The following is an 18,227-nucleotide window of genomic DNA, read 5'->3' as shown; positions in this document are numbered from 1 at the left end:
GAAAGTATCAAGAGTAGACTAGAAGAAACAGGGGACCACGTCAGTGAGCTATTATAGAAGACAAGATAGAAAAAAATACCCAAGTAGAGCAGCTTCTAGAAAAAAAAAAAAAAAATCAAAAAGCAGGAGGAGAGCCTAAGGGAATTTTGTGAAAACATGAAACAAAACAATATCCACATAATCTGTGTGCCAGAAGGAGAGGAAACTGAGCAAGGAATAGAAAACCTGTTTGAAAAAACAATGACAGAAAACTTCACTGATATAGGGAAGAAAAAACTCACACAAATCCAAGAAGCTTACAGAGTCCCAAGCAAAATGAAGCCCAAAAGACCGATGCCAAAGCACATTATAATTAAATTGACAAACATCAATGACAAAGTAAGAATCTTAAAAGTGGCCAGAGAGAAAAAAAAAGTTACCTACAAAGGAAAGCCAATCAGACTAGCGACTGATTTCTCAACAGAGACTCATTAGGCCAGAAAGGAATGGAATGAAATATACAAAGTCATGCAAAAGAAGGGTCTGAATCCAAGAATACTATACTGAGCAAGACTATCAATGAAAATTGAAGGTGAAATCAGGAGCTTCACAGACATGAAAGGACTAAGGAAATTTATTACCACCAAACCAACAATGCAGGAAATGATAAAGGGTCAGCTGGAAAAAAAAATAAATGAAGAAATAGAAGCAAAGAAGGAACACAGGGGTAAAGAATAAAAATGGCAACAAATAAGCACCTGTCAATAATAACTTTAAATGTAAATGGATTAAATGCCTCAATCGAAAGATATAGGGTAACAGACTGGATAAGAAAAGAAAACACAACCCATATATCTGCTGTCTACAAGAAATCCATTTCAGAAAAAAACACACACACAGACTGAGGGTGAAGGGATGGAAAAAGGTTTTCCAGGCGAATGGAAATGGAAAGAGAAAAAAAAAAGCTGGGGTAACAACACTTATATCTGACAAATTAGATCTCAAAGTGAAGGACATAACAAAAGATAAGGAAGGCCACTTCATAATACTAAAGGGAGCAATCCAACAAGAAGAGATAACTCTGGTAAACATATATGCACCCAATACAGGAGCACCCAAATACATTAACACACACACACACACACACACACACACACACACACACACACACTCCTGGAGGATGCCAAGGGGGAGATTGACAGCAACACAATCATAGTAGGAGACTTTAATACCCCACTATCACCATTGGACCAATCCTCTAAACAAAATATCAGCAAAGAAACATCAATCCTAAATAACTCACTAGACCAGATGGAATTAATTGACATATTCAGAACATTTAACTCCAAAGCCACAGAATGCATTCTTCTCATGGGTCATTTTCAAAGATAGATCATATGGTGGGTCATAGGCAAAGTCTCTTCAAATTCAAGGAGATAGAAATCACATCAAGCATCTTCTCAGATCACAGTGGCATAAAACTGGAAATCAACTACAATAAAAACAATCCAAAGAAATTAAACACATGGAGACTAAACAGCATGCTGTTGAACAATGACTGAGTTACCAGAGAGCTCAAAGAAGAAATAAAAAACATCATGGCAATGAATGACAATGAGAACACAACAATCCAAAATCTATGGGACACAGCGAAAGCAGTCTTGAGAGGAAAGTTCACAGCTCTACAAGCCTACTGCAAAAAAAAAAAAAAAAAAAAAAAAAAAGAAAGAAAGAAAGAAAGAAAGAAAGAAAAGAAACAATGGTTATAAATTACCTAACCCTACAACTCAAAGAGTTAGAAAGAGAGCAACAAGAAAAGCCCAGTGTAAGCAGAAGGAAGGAAATAATAAAGATCAGAGTGGAGATAAATGACATAGAGACCAAAGAAACAATATAAAAGATCAACAAAACCAAGAGTGGGTTTTCTGAAAGAATAAATAAGATTGGTGAACCTCTGGCCAGGCTCACCAAGAAGCAGAGAGAGAGGACCCAAATAAACAAAATCAGAAATGAAAGAGGTGAAATAACAACAGATCCCGCCGAAATACAAAGAATTGTTAAAAAATACTATGAATAACTCTATTCCAACAAACTGAACAACCTGGAGGAAATGGACATATTTCTAGAAAAATATAACCTTCCAAAACTCAATCAGGAAGAATCTAAACAGCTCATTAGGCCAATAACTATGGAAGAAATTGAAGCAGTCATAAAAAACAAAACAAAAACAACTTCCAGCAAACAAAAGCCCAGAGCCAGACAGCTTCACAGGGGAGTTTTACCAAACATTCAAGGAAGAACTAAAACTTATCCTCCTCATACTATTCCAAAATATTGAAGAGGAAGGAACACGCCCAAGTTCCTTCTATGAAGCCAGCATTACCCTAATACCAAAACCAGATCAAGACAACACAATGAAAGAGAATTACAAGCTAATATCCCTCATGAATATAGATGCCAAAATCCTCAACAAAATTCTAGCAAATTGGATCCAGCAGTACATCTGAAAGATCATATACCATGACCAAGTAGGATTTATCCCAAGGATGCAAGGATGGTACAAAATCCACAAATCAATAAACATGATAAATCACATAAACAAATTGAGAGATAAAAATCACAGTCATATCAATTGATGCAGAAAAAGTGTTTGACAAAATCCAACACCCTATCCTGATAAAAACTCTCAACAGGTGGGAATAGAAGGATCATACCTCAATATTAAAAAAGCCATATATGATAAACCGATAGCTAACATCATCCTCAATGTGCAAAAACTAAAACCATTTTCCCTAAGAACAGGCACAAGAAAGGGATGCCCACTCGTACCACTCCTATTCAACATAGTACTGGAAATATTAGCCATTGCAATTAGACAAGAAGAAATATTTATTTTTCCTTTTTACCTAGTCTGACGATCTCTATCTTTTACTTGGGTGTTTGGTCCATTTACATCTATAATAATCTATAATAATAAAAGCATAATATGCAAATCACTGAACTACTGAATGGCAGAATGACCGTCCTGACAACCATGCTATAATTCCCACTGGTGCCAGACCAGCCAAGGAGGGTGTGATGCAATTGGTAGGGGGTCTGGCCATCACCCTGCAGAGGGAGGTCCAGGCCACTGGCCAGTGGGGCGATTGATCTATTGGCGGGGGGGAGGGAGAGGGGCTCCATGATTGCCCCTAAGAGGGAGGCCCAGGCCACAGACTGGTGGGCTGTAGCAGGTGGGCAAGGTCTCCCTCTGCAGGGTGGGCTCAATTACATGATCACCCTGCAGAGGGAGGCCCAGGCCACTGGCTGGCAGGCTGTGGGGGCTGGGCAGGGTCTCCCTCTGCAAGGGCAATCCATCGCAGGGCTCCCAGACTGTGAGAAGGCACAGTCTGGGCTGAGGAACCTCCTACTCCAAGTGCTCGAATTTCATGCACCAGGCCTCTAGTCTATTATAATCATTGGTATAAATGTGTTTAAAGTAACATTTTACTACTTGTTTTCCTATTTATTCCTTTTATTTCTTATCTCTGTTGATTTCCCCTGACTTTTTTTCTGTTAACAACTTTTAAAGAGTTTCATTTTATGCCCTATATTCTCATATGTATCTCTTCCCATGCTTTAGTGGTTGCTCTGAGGCTAACAATATGCATCCTCGATGGCTCTACATTGGGTCAATATTGTAACTACTCATTATACCTGACACTACAAACTTCTTCCTACTTCAGAAATGTCATAACCATACAATAGTGTAATTAGATTTACCTGCCCTTGTCTTTTGTGTAACTATTGTTTTTAAGCAAATTATAAGGGGGAAAGATAGTATTTCATGTTTGTTCAGCTATTCATTGTTTCCGCTTTGCAGATGTAAGTTTTCATCTCATATCCTTCCCCATCAGCTAATATGCCATTGCTGGCATGTTCGTAGAACAGTTCTGCTGGCACCATGTTCTCTCAGTTTTCAAGGTCTCATTATGACTTTATTTCCTTTAATATCCTTGCTTACAAAGGTTATTTTCACTGGATATGAGTTGACAGTTTTCCCCCTTCCTTTTAGGACATTAAAGATGTCTTTCCATTGTTTTATGGCTTCTTGTGTCTTCATAATCTTTTTTCTCATACTAGAAACCTGGTGCACGAATTTGTGCACAGATGGGGGGTCCCTCAGCATGGCCTGTGGGGATTGGACTGAAACTGGCAGTCCCACACAGCATGCCACTCCTGCCTGCTGCTCCTGCTTATCCCAGCCCCACTGTGCCTGCCACGGGCTCGCACCCAGTCAGTCCTGATGGGGAGAGGCTCGTGTTGCCATAGTGGCACTCGCCAGCCATGAACCCTGCATCTGGCACCTGTCCCTAGAGGGATGGGGCAGCTGAGATGCAATTGACCCTCGTGGTAGGCAGTGAGATCCAGATCAGTCCCGCTGATGTTCACGCTGGTTGTCAGGAGTCATCTGGTGGCCGCTTTTATATCATTTCTTCCTTGCAGAAAGTTTAGGAAGGAGAAGCAGCTGTAGTGCCCAACTTCCAGGAAGCTGGTGGCGCTGTCAGGATCATGCTGGGAGTGCCAGTCCATCAGTGCCTGGCCTGTTCTCTGGAGATTGGACCTGCAGGACTACTGAGAGAGTGAGTTGCTGCCGCTGGCTAGTGAGCCACTGGAAAGGTCGGTCACCTGAGCAGCACTCCCACTGTGGGAGCACACTGACCATCAGGGGGCAGCTCCTGTATTGAGTGTCTGCCCCTTGGTGGCCAGTGCACATGATAGCAACAGGTCGACCAGTCGTTCAGTCGCTTAGGCTTTTATATATATATAGATAACTCATAATCATATACCTCATATGAAGATATGAGCAATTAATCATAATTATTCTCCAGACTATAATGTATCTGTTTTCTTCTGATGACTTTTAAGATTTCCTCTTCATCTTTGGATTTCACAGCACCCTGACTTCTGTGAATTTTAGTTTTAATTCTTTTTAGACTTATCTTGTTTGGGGTTCATTGAATTTCTGAATCTGTATGTGGTTATTACATCAATCTAAGAAGTTTTTGACTCTCGTTTCTTCAGTTTTTCTGCCCTTTTCTCACACTTTCTTCCTTCTTGGATTCCAATTACAATTATGTTAACACTGTTCCACAAATACTTGAGGTTCCGTTAACTTTAATCTTCTGTTTTTCTGTTCATAAGTTTGGTTCACTTCTCTTGATTTCAAAGTTCAAAGACTAGCTTTTTATCCATCTGATGTTAAACTAATCCAGTGCAATTCCATTTCAGTATTATACTTTTCAGTTTTAGAGTTTCCATTAATTTAAAAAAATATTTCCCTTTCTCTGCTCAACTTAAGTAATAAGAATATTTTTCTTTACTTTTTTGAAATATTTTCACTTGATTCCCTGAATAAATCTTTTATAATCATATTTGAAAACCCCATCTTCCTCTATACCAAACACATACCCAAGTATTTTTCAACAGAAATGTAATGGGAGCCTCAGACATAATTTTAAAACTTCTAGCAGCCACATTTTAAAATACATGAACAGATACAACTAACTTAAATATATATTTAACATAAAAGATTCAAAATATTGTTTCAACATGTAATAAATATAGAAGTTAATGAAATATATTCCAGTCATATTTTCAATATAAACTCTTCAAAATCTGTATTTCATGCTTATAGCAAATACAATTGAGACCATCAATACTGTGTTCTTGACAGTGGGTTAGTGGCTACAGAGAGCAAACTGAGCCATCTCATGTTGGTTTTCTATTGATTCCTTTTTCCATGACCATAGCTTACACCTCCTATTTCTTTGCATACCTACTGATTATTTATTGAATACTAGATACTATGGGTGGTATGTTGAGGAGACTCTGAATTCTACCTTACTCTGAAGCCTTGACTTTTACTTTAGCATTTACTTCGATTATTGGTTTATTCTCTTGACCTTGAACAGACATGGAGCTATTTTTTGCTAAGATGGATCTGTGGAAAGCTTCAGCCCCTTGATATCCCATGAACTTGGATCTCAGCCCTCCTCAACTTAGCAAGATGGCCATAGAGATTGCTCAGGCTCCAATCTCTGTGCCACAGCCTAAAAATTTTCCCCAGAGAACTGGGACTCGTGGGGCTCACCTCATGGGTTTCTCTGCTCTCAGTTCAGTCCTATGCTGCTTGAGATCCACAAAGTGTAATGATCCTAATAAGATCTTTTCCAGACACTATGTCATTGGTCAGCAACCACTCATTTCATGCAGAGAATATAAACTTCAGGACTATTCCTTTCAGAGCAGTTGTCATGAAATGAGTTCTAACCAGTTACCAGCTACCAAAAAGAGGAAAAATGAGCCAAGATTCTGTTCAAACAAGTATGGTTATAAATAGGCATGTATGACTGTACACAATTATTTCATGTGACATTATCACTGGAACTCCTGAATGACAGTTTACAAAACGTATTATACGGTGTACATGAAAATCCTAGTCAAATAATTAAATGCGAATGTTACACCCAAAACAACATGACTGATAATGTCCTTTATATTTTGCAAAGGCATTTCTACAAGATTTGTTTTCTGAAAGTTCTGGCTTTCATCATGTATGACACTAACATTTCTGAAGATGCATTTAACACAAAGAAATGCACATACATGAATAATCACATAACTTCTTGCATTTTTAAACTCAATATTTCTCATAAAAAGTAGTTCAGAAATATGTCCATTTCCCAGAATACTGCCTAGTTCCAAACATTTGGTAAAAAAATATTTTAAGCTAGAAAAATTATATTTTAAGTTGTTTTGTTGGTAAACCCATTCTGTTTGTTGTACAAATAACATATAAAACTAAACATTTCCACTCCATTGTAAATTTTTGGCAAATTATAATGAACTAAATAAACAGAATTGAACATGTTAATTATGCTGATTTTTAAGTAGTCCCAAATTACATTGAGGCTCAGCATAAAGAAACAAAGGAAAGTAAGTAAATTGGCCAAAACATTTTTGCCAAGGATACTGTATTGTTGAGATGGAGAACATTTATTGGACTATTTTTAAAACAATGACTAAGGAATACACTATTTATATGTTTTGTCTTATAAAGCCCAAGACTTTCACCTTTAACTGCATGCAAAGTTGAATACTTAAGAGCTGTTTGGAGAATTACTGAAGATACTTGATCACATCTCTGAGTTGAAGTGGGAGCTTCATTACCCTCACTGGTTGGGTAATGAAGGGTTAAACCTCAAAGACCCCCCAAAAGTGTTGTATATGTTCAGCTATTCTTATTGCACTTTAAGTTTCTCTTGTGAACAAAGATAGTGGCATTCAAAACTGTATGAAGTAGTGTGCAAGGTAACTTAGGTGTGTAGAAAAGAAACTTAGGTTTGGCAACAATGACATGAATAATGCTAGAACCAAAATCACAGAAAAACAAACATCAAGTAGATGAGGCTCAATTCTTCATGCTTATAATAGATAACCTGGATGATTTAACTGTGACTCATTTTGGTTTTGTAGCTCATGAGCTATAGACTGTAATTATTTGAGTAGAGTGAAACACAGAACTTTAGTAGTTACATAAAACTCAAGACTAAGTAAAAACAGTATTAAAATCATAAATGTAAATGGGATATAACCTTCAACCATAGATCAGGAGACTATGAACCAAACCGGCCCTCTACTCATTTTTATAAATAAAGTTTTATTGGTATACAACCATACCCATTCATGAGGGCCCACAAAGACCAAAATACTGTCTGCAGTTTAAGTAAAAGTTTGATGACCCCCAAGAAAAATTCAAGAGCCTAAATTTTTCAATTCATTTGGTTTCTTAATACAAAATTACAACATACTTATGTTTTAAAGACTTGAGAATATGTACATACCAGTCTAAACAAGAAAAGTGCATGTTCAGTTAGAACTACAGACACTTTTGCTATATCAAGTATTAAATAAAATCCTATAAGACTAACTTTTTCATACTTATAAGTCTTGATGAAAAGTGTAAAATACATATTTATATAGATACACACAAAAGTATGGTAAATTTCCCTCCAAATTTCATTTAGAACATATATGCTGTTTCTAGACCTGGTGGTCACAAAATCTGAATTAGAGCACCATTATTTTGAAAGCTAGAAAGACTGTGATTGCAAGGCTGGCAGTGAATTAATTCTAAGGCATGCTCGCCATTCTAAGCCGTGGGCCTGCCGCTCACCTGGAGGTGTGTAGGCATCCATCGAGGTCTGCACAACCAAGGACCTGCGTTTGGAAGGCATAGGCACTGCCATCTTCCTTTCTTTGTGTTTCGCAAGCGCTGCCTGAACAGCTTCTGTGTGGACGTCTAAAACAAAAAGAGAGCTCAATTACTCCATTGTTCGGGGATGTCCTGAAAGCTCATGCTTTTTCTCCTCTCTCTCTGGTCCTGTGGAGTAGTTTCTGGATGGGTGGGGAAGAAAGGGAAAATGTGAACTTGCCAGCTTAAAAGCTCCAGTAAGAAGACATGCAAATTCATTTGTAGACTTTTTTTTTTTTTTAAATATATTTTATTGATTTTTTTACAGAGAGGAAGGGAGAGAGATAGAGAGCTAGAAACTTTGATGAGAGAGAAACATCAACTAGCTGCCTCCTGCACACCCCCTACAGGGGATGTGCCCGCAACCAAGGTACATGCCCTTGACCGGAATCGAACCCGGGACCTTTCAGTCCGCAGAACGACGCTCTACCACTGAGCCAAACCGGTTTCAGCTGTAGACTTTTAATTATTCATTTTATTACCCTGGATTCTGTATAAATAAACAAGTGCTGGCTGCAAATTTATGTGATTTTTATTTTCTTAGGGTGAGTGGTCTTGACCTTCAGATATTTCTTCACATTTTCAAGCCTCATAATTTATTTCACTGTTAAAGGGAGGTAGGTACACCCTACTGGTAGTCAGTAATGATTTAGCTAACACGTACCAAGAACACAGAACTGTGTCAGGTGTTTTGTGTATGTTAACTTACTATATTAACTTCACAAATATTTACTGGCTGCCTGCTTTATAAGGTCATGTCCTCGGGGCAGGAGTGGTGAAGAATCAGGTTGATGAGGTGCTATGAATCACACAGCTTACAGTTTTGTTTTGTTTTGTTTTGTTTTTAAAAAATCCTCACCCTGTATATGTTTTTTATTGATTTTAAAGAGAGAGAAAGGGGGAGAGACAGAGGCAGAGACAGAGAAACATCAATGAGAGAAACACCGATCGGTTGTCTTCCGAACGTGTCCTGACCAGGATCGAACCCACAACCATTTGTTGTAGGGAATGACACTCCAACCAACTGAGCCATGCTAGCTTACTTTCCATCGGGTGAAACAGACCACTGACAAGTGGTCAGAAAATTAAAACAGGGAAAACAAATTGACTGAGTGGCTACTTCACTGTGAGGCCAGGGAAGAGTGTTCTCATTGAAATCTGAACAGTAAGAATGAACCAGCCACTGTCAGGATGAGGAGAGAAGGTCCAGGAAGAAGGGAAACCCACTGAAAGGCCCTAATCCCTGAGAGTGAGGGTAGTGCTGGCAGAACAAACAGGACCCTGGGAGAGGGGTGCACAGTAGGGTCAGGGCTCCAATCCTAAATCAGACAGGGAGCACTGGGGGATCCTGAGAAATGAGATGATCTGGTTCCATTTTGATAGGATCATTCTGGCTGCTGTGAAGAAGGCTGCAGAAGGAGAGTGACAAGAAGGCAGCAGTCTGGCAAGACACAACCACAATCACAACATACACGATCGTACAGAGGAGAGGCTCTCAGTATTTCCACGTCGCAGAGGAGCAAGTGGAAGTAAGCAGCTCTAACAGATTATCAAACTGGTGAGTGACACTGCCAGGATTTGAACCCAGGTGTGTGAGTGCCCCTGGGGCCCAGGCCCTTCACCAGGAACCACATTGTATTCCTGCAGTTCTTATGAAAAGTCCACCCTGTAAACATGCTAGATAGAGTAGGGGTCAGCCAACCACCACCTGTGGGACATGCAGCCTACCTCCCCTTTGTGTAAATAATGTTTTATTGGAACAAAGCACACCCTTCCTGTACATACACACACTGTCTGCTTCCCCACTGTATGTGACAGAGACATGATGGCCCAGAAAGCTGAAAATACCCGTTATCTGGCCCTTTACCGAAACCATTCGCCAGCCCCGAATGGAGCACATCAGGTACTAAACACAATGAACATGTTCTGCTATACTTTGTTTGGCTTGTGTGTGCACCACTCTTTTCTCCTCAACCAGACTCCAAGTACTTGGAGGCAAAAAACTGAGTTTCAAATCACTCTTTCTTAAACTCTCAGACTAAAAACTGATGAATGAATTACTTGGATTCATGACCTAAAACTAAAGAGCTCATCTATGAGGAGGAGAGAATACTTGAATTCTTCACACATCAAACATTTTCAGTTTCATATGACCCCACTTATAAATTTTTTTGGATATAATTAAAAATTTACATATGCTTTTGGGATAGATTAAAATTGCCACGATCTGAAGAGGGAGAATTTATTTGTGCCCTCTTCCTATATGAAATGGCGGAACAGAAGAAAAAAAATTACAAAAAATATGCAAGAACAGTACAGAGAACTCCCCTAAAGTTTTACCCACATTCACAATAGTTTACATTTACCTCATCACTTTCTATGTGTTGTTTTTGCTAATTATGTTGAAAATAAATTACAGATACCATTCTCCCCATACCTATTTTTTAAATATATTTTGATTTTTTTTTTTTTTTTTTTTTTACAGAGAGGAAGGGAGAGGGAGAGTTAGAAACATCAATCAGCTGCCTCCTGCACACCCCCTACTGGGGATGTGCCCGCAATCAAGATACATGCCCGTGACCAGGATCAAACCTGGGACTCTTGAGTCCACAGGCCAATGCTCTATCCATTGAGCCAAACCGGTCAGGACATACCTAAATATTTTAATGTACTTCCTAAGGACAAAGACATTCTTTTTAAAATTCTCAAAATCAAGAGACTGAACAAATATAGTACTACATATAGTACTATTATCTAATCTAAAGTCCATGTTCAAATGGGGCCAATGGTCCCAGGAACTGCCTCCATGGTTTTGTCTATTGGTCTCCTGGAGGTACACACAGTTCCAGGGTTCCCCAATAATCTGAATGGAATTTATACACAGATATGGGGCTCCCTGCATCGTGGCTCACTCTTACCCAGATCCCCCTTTTAATGCCCAGCTGTTCTGACAGCCCCAAAGTCTTGCTTCTGACACAGTAAGCCAGTAACACCACGGCTTGCAGCTTGGGTTTGAAAAGTTCCATACGAAGGCATTTGGAGAGTACCTTCCTGGCAAAAAGCCAAATAAATATGAACCTCCTTCTGCTCTGCCCTGCCTTCACATGGTCCTTCCACTTCTGTCTATGTTTAGGAGTTGCTCTCCAGTGCATTCACCTCATTATTGTTAACATTGTGTCTTGGGGTTATCATCGTACTATGTGGGAGGGTTGGTTTGAAACCAACTTCAGAACCAGATCCTACAACCTTACATCAGTTTTTTTAATTACAGAATTTAGTAAGATTATTCAAGTCAAGTAAAATATAAATTCTAAACCCACTTTAAAGTGACTTATAATCATCTTAATGGAAGAGTCTCACCTAAATTAAATAAAACGAAAATTTAAATTTGTGACATCAGTAAAAAACAAGATAGGGAACATCTAAAGCTAATAGAGAAGAATAGCTCATACCATCACTTGACCATTCCCCCCAAAAGAAAATTATTTAAAACAACTCACTTCCAAAATTTGGAGTAAATGTCACAAATTTAAGGATTATGTTGCCATTTTGCTTTATTAAACTGTTTTAAGTTAAACTGTTTAAGAAGTTGTTAAAACTGAAGTTTCCCTACAGACATTCACTATGACTACAAGTCTCAGCTCAGTTGCTTTATTTAAGATAATATTTTCAGTTATAAGTTTTCTTAAGGGAAATAATTAATATAATATTATATTTGATTGATCCAGTTTTTACACAAAATTTCTTCCTCTGGTTAGTTAATAGCCAATGAGATGCAAATCAGCCAACAACTACTCAGCTGATCTCCCATGGATCTGGGATGAGTTCATCTGAGTTACAAATAAAACGAAGAATCAGTGATGAGAAGAGAGAGGTAAGATGCAGCCTCATTATTTTTACTTTTAGACAGCTTTGGCACTACTAGCAATTTCTGTTTGGAAAAACAAAGTCAGCATACACACTAATCTTAGGCAAATCATTAAACTTCTGGAGAAACACCCATAATATAAAGGAGTTATATTTAATGACCAAACTAATTATTATTATTTTTTTAAAAAAAGGCAACTCTCTGTTCTATTTTAATCACTGCAGGGATTTTGTAAAATTCTACAGGGTTCCAAAAATTCCAGGGAAATGCAATCAGATTTCTACAGCAAAAACGAAGGGCAACTACTAAACAGAGCCAATGACCTGCTCAGTCCTGGGAAGGGTCTCGTTCCCCTCTTTGCAGCACTGAGAGGCATCCGTGCTTGCTCCCTCCTCGATGGTGGCAAATGAAAGCCACTGGCTGCCACTCTCCTTGTCTTCCCTATCATGTTAGGAGCAGGGACACACCACCACACACATTCTCCTTTCCTCAGTGCCTAGAACAGTAATTTGACCTCTCCTGCTTAAAACAAAATAAATATGACCACTGCAAATGATACCTACTCTTTCTTAAATAAAATTTTAAGAAGTTGTGCATCCTCTTTATATAGTTTTTCTTCTTTTGCTTCAAACTTGGTATTCTTTTTTCCTTATTTCCTAATGATCATGATTTGGTCCTTATAATTAAAGCTAGAGGCCTGGTACATGAAATTTGTGTAGAGCACCCTCTCCAATCTGGGACTCCTTGGGATCGGGCCCTAAACCAGCAGTCGGACATCCCTCTCACGATCCTAGACCAGTGGCTCCTCATAGCTCACCTGCCTGCCTGCCTGGTCGCCCTTAACTGCTCACCCCACCCCTGCTGGCCTGATCGCCCCTCACTGCCTCTTGAGTGCCAGCCTGATCACCTCTAACTGCCCTCCCACAACCAGCCTGGTTGCCCCTAATTGACCCCCGCTGCCAGCCAGGTTGCCCCCAACTGTCCCCTCCCTGCCAGCCTGGTTGCTCCCAACTGCGCTCCCCTGCCAGCCTGGTCAGCCCTTACTGCCACCCCTGCCAGGCTAGTCGCCCCCAACTGCCCCACTGCCAGCCTGGTCACCCTACACAGCCTGCTGTTCAGTTGTTTGGTCGTCTCTCGCTAATCCCCTGCTGGCCTGGTCGTAGGCAGTGATCTTGTGAGGGCATGATGGTCAATTTGCATATTACCTACTTATTATATAGGATGCTTGTGTTAATTTTATTTAAAAAAACAAAAACAAAAACTGAATGAATGATGCCAAAAGGAATTCTGAAAATTTCTCCACCTACTGTTCCCTCCAAGAAACGTGCAGAGTTTTTATACCCATTTAGTTCTGTGAGCTGAGATTATCTTTCTGTCAGGAAGCTAACATAGAAACATAAGATGTTCCCACAGTTCTGGGGTAACTATATATTCCTGAAGAGTCGAGGCTTAGAATTGGAATCCTGGGTCTGCCATTTATTAACTGTAAGACACGGGAGAAATATTTTAATCCATCTAAGTCTCACTTTGATCATCTGTAAAATGGGAACAAAATCAGTCACTAAGGGAATAATATATAAAATATACAAGCAAGGCTGTAGCTTCCTGCCCCAGTAGGCACTCATTAATGACAGCGGCTTTGGGACTATTCTGCAACAGTGGGTTTGGTGGTGAAGGAATCAGACTGCTGGGTGGTTTCCACCTCATCCTCAGGCACCACAGCCTGAGTTCTGGGAGTGACACTTCCTACAAGACACACAGCACAGACCACAGTTTAGCCTGTGAATGGGGCTCTGTACTTGGAAGGCAGACCTCATGCTGATGACCCTGTGCATGGAACAGGACATCCACATGCAGTCTCTGGTCTGCACCTTGAAAATAAATCCCAAAGGTCAGTCACTGGGACATCAGTCCTTTCTCTTCCCAAGACCCTCGTTTTTGGTTCCTGTGTCAAAAAGTCTCCATAAGCTCCTTGAACAGGTATAATTTCTTAAATACTCAATAGAAAACTCCAACTTCTTTTTGGTGTTTTTAAATACGTGGCTCTTTCATTCATTCTGAAAGAAACCAGTATCCTGCCATACAATAAGCTATGTATATTTGGAAAAGAAAATTAAAAATAATCAGGACACAGTTAGCTCCAAAGAGAAAGTGCGTATCTTTGTATAACTACATGTTTAAATTTAAGAAAAACTGATGCTTGCCCCTTCGCTTCTCCCCTCTGATGTCAAAAACCACAATCCATTTCCTAGAGCTCACAACGTCATAAATTAATAACATGTATGCTGACAGTCGTCCAACTTCAAATACAGCAGTGGATCAATAAAAGAGACTTTTTCCCTGAGGAAGCTTACCTTGTGTCATTGCAGCAGAGTAGTTAAGGCTATGGTGCTAGAGCCAGACTGCCCGGGTTCAAATCCCAGTTCTTCCAGGTGCCTTTATGCACAGCACTTAACCAATATGCACCTCAGTTTCCTTATGTGCACAAAAAGGAATAGTGACAGTACTTACCCCCTGGGGTGGCTACAAAGGTTCAATGGGTCAATGTGCTACTGGGCTCTGGACAGAGCTGGGACACGGCAACCTAAACACTATGTACTGTGCTGTGGGACCCTACTATGCTGTTGCTCATTGTTAACGTCGCCACAAGCCTGACAGAGAAGACAAGAGAAGAAAGCCAAGTATGGACAAAACTGTGAAAGAGCTAGATAGGAACCTGCTTCCTGTGTCCTGACGGTGGCACTGTGCCCTCTCCCACCCCAGGCTCCCTTCCACCAGGGCCTCTCCTGTGGTTACTCCACTTTTTTGTTCGGGCAGAATATGCACACAGAAGCAGAGGTGTGGGGAGCTGTGTCCAACAGTGACGACAGAGAAAAAAAAGAGAAGGCCAGGTGTGTTTTCCAGGAGCACTCTTATCAGCAATGGGGCATCAGGAGCCATGCCATTCGCTTATTTTTCACTTTCTGTTGCTTTAGTTCAATTCCTTCCACCTCTCAATCTCCAGGAAGAGTATGTAGTGACATGGATGTGCAAGATCTGGGAGGGGCAGTGCATGGAAAGGGGATCTAGCACAACTGCACTCATCCACTGAGCACCTACTGCTTGCCCAGTCCCGTGTCCCCGCCCCCGCCCCCCCCCCCCCCCCCCCACCGTGCACAGAACTGTTTGGGACACAGACCAGAAAACCAACAAGATAATAAGATGTGATGAGTGTTACATGTGAGGAGTTTGTGACCTGTGAGGACACTGATGGGCAAGTCAGGGGCAGGGCCATCAGAAGAGGCCTTGACAAGAAGTGATATGTAGCTGTCATCTGATACCAAGAATGAACTTCTAGACACGCATACACATTTTCCACTTTCTAATAACTTCTCTTCCTTCCCCTCCTTCTCCTCCTCTCTTCCTTCTCCTTTCCCTCCTTCTTCCCCTACTCTTCCTCCTCCTCCTCCTTCTTCTCTCTCTCTCTCTTATATCACTGGTAGCTGCACAGACATGCCACCTCTCTCAGGGTCACTGCTTGGTCTCTGTTGCCATGAAGGAAGAATAATGTCACTATTCAACCAGTAAATGAATATGTATCCAATGTCCTCTGTGCCAGGCTCTGCTCCAGGCATAAATTATCTCTACTTTCTTTTTCACCATAAACTCATCCTATGTTTAACTAACAGTTTCAACTCATAATCTTGTCCTTAATGAACTATAATGGGTATAAAATTTTATAACAGCTATAAACTAAGTACATAGAAAAGACACCAGAAGCTGATTACAAAACAAAGGCCAATGATTTTGTTCACCTATGAAATGAAATAGTGAGACACTCTTAAATCCTGGGACAGAGAGATTACATAAATTAGATTAAAAGCATTTAGAACATGCCTGTGCAAAGTAAATGCTCAATAAGCATTGGCTCACATTATGGTAATGTAATAGTGACATGAATAATGCTTATATATGTTAGGATTATGACTACTTAGAACAAGAATCAGGTTTTGCTGAATGTTTGGAGGTCATATGAAGTACTAACGTGTTACCTGTTGCTACTGCTCCACATTTTCTAGAATTTCACATGAATGGAACTGTGTAAGATTCATCTGTCAGTCTGCTTCTTTCTAATGCTTTCAGTTTCAGCCATCGTACATATGACATCTGCATAAGCTTCTTTCTCTTTAATGCATCTTGCCCATCCTCAGCCTCTGTTTTTCACATCAATTGTGAAATAATCGGTTTCAGTTTCCCAGAGAACGAGGTGGAGGTTTTCATTATAACTAAATGTACATTAGGAGAGCGAAATCTAGACAGGATTATTCCCAGTCCATTACTACAACGAATCCATTTTTTTGTGGCCTTCTTTCATGTAAACTTTTATAATTTTCATTTGTTGCTCATGTACAGAAATGTGATTAATTTTTGTTCAGATTATATCAAGCCATTATACTAAATCCTCATTTCTCATAAATCTGTAGATTGTTTGGGGGTTCCTATGCAAATAATATCTGGGACTTTTCCTTTCTCTGTACTTCCTATCTTTTATTAACACAGGCCTCTGTCCTAGGATGAATTGGGGAAGCTTCGCTTTTTTCTTTCCATAATCTGAAATTGTTCATATAGAATCAGACTGGTTAATTTCTTGAAAGTTTAAGTATAAAACCTTCTGAGTCTGATATATTCTTTACGAGAAAGTTTGTTTCAACTATTGTTTTTAAATGTATTTTATTGATTTCAGAGAGGAAGGGAGAGGGAGAGAGAGAAACATCAGTGATGAGAATCATTGATTGGCTGCCTCCTGCACGTCCCCTACTGGGGACTGAGCCTGCAACCCAGGCATGCGCCCGTGACAGGAATCGAACCCAGACTTTTCAGTCTGCAGCTGACGCTCTATCTACTAAGCAAAACCAGGTAGGGCTATTGTTTCCATTCATTTAATGGCCACAGGATTACTCAAACTTTCCATTTCTTAAGTTTTTAAATTAGAAATTTCTCCATTTACTTAAATTTTTAAATTACTATTATATGGTTATTCACAGGATTCTGATTATTTTCCTTCCCTCTGGTGTATCTGTGGTCATGTCCCATTCCTTAGATGATTCATTTCTGTCTTCTTGCTTCACTATTCTCACTGGAGGTTTTTCAATATTTTTACTATTTCCCAAGAATCACTTTTATTTTTGTTGATACTCTACATTTGATCATTGTCCTTTATTTCATTTTTATATTAATATATTTTATTTTTTAGGGCAATTTTAGGTTTACAGAAAAATTGAGTGGAAACTATAGTGTGTTCCCATATACCCCATCCCAGTCTTCACACATACACAGTTGTGTCCATAATTAATATCTTACACTAGTGTGGTACATTTGTAACGATTAACAGGAGTAATATAATATCAATACATTCTTAAATAAAGCCTGTAGTTTACATTAGGAGTCAGTCTTGGGGTTGTACATTCTATGGTTTTAATAAATGTACAATGACCTATATCCATGATTACACGGTCATACTGAATAGGTTCACTGTCCTAAAAATCTGGGCCCCACCTATTTATCCCTCTTCCCTGGAGCACTTGGCAATCATCAATCTTCTCACTGTCTCCACAGTTTTACCTTTTCTAGAATGTTATAGAATTGAAATTATACAATAGGTAGTCTTTTCAGACTGGATTCCTTCACTGAATAATATGTACTTTAGGATCTTCTATGTCTTTTTATGGCTTGGTAGCTCATTTCTTTTTATAATTCAACAATATTCCATTGTCTAAATGAACCAGTTTATTTATCCATCCACCTTGAAGGACATCTTAGTTGCTTTCAAATTCTAGCAATTATAGGCAAAGCTGCTTAAACATTTGTGTGAACATTTTTAGATGTTCATTTGAGTAAATACCAAGGAGTACAGCTGCTGGATCCTTCCGTAAGAGTATGTCTAGTCTATGGTTTTGTTTTGTTTGCCATTCATACATTATATGTTTATTGAACATACAATATGTTTTAAACAATGCTGAATACCACAACAAGAAGAAACTTTAAGGGAAAATATTGCTTTCTAAGAATCTAGCTCCCTCTATCAAAGAAATTAGAATCACAGTA

The 18,227-nt window shown here is 39.4% G+C and overlaps 1 protein-coding gene across 2 annotated transcripts in view; it reads right to left on the bottom strand.

The window, feature by feature from the left end:
• Positions 1-18,227, bottom strand: part of DIP2C (disco interacting protein 2 homolog C) — a 377,912-nt gene that overhangs the window by 145,414 nt on the left and 214,271 nt on the right. For both annotated transcript variants that reach the window (XM_084872178.1, XM_084872177.1), the window contains one exon: positions 8,198-8,323. In XM_084872178.1, coding sequence (XP_084728304.1) covers positions 8,198-8,323 — 126 coding nt within the window. The remainder of the gene's footprint in view (positions 1-8,197; positions 8,324-18,227) is intronic.

The sequence above is a fragment of the Pipistrellus hanaki genome, assembly GCF_964339955.1.
Source record: "Pipistrellus hanaki genome assembly, chromosome: 1".
Taxonomy (NCBI): domain Eukaryota; kingdom Metazoa; phylum Chordata; class Mammalia; order Chiroptera; family Vespertilionidae; genus Pipistrellus; species Pipistrellus hanaki.
Note: the sequence above shows the minus strand (reverse complement) of the source record. Positions and strands in the feature narration are given on the sequence as shown.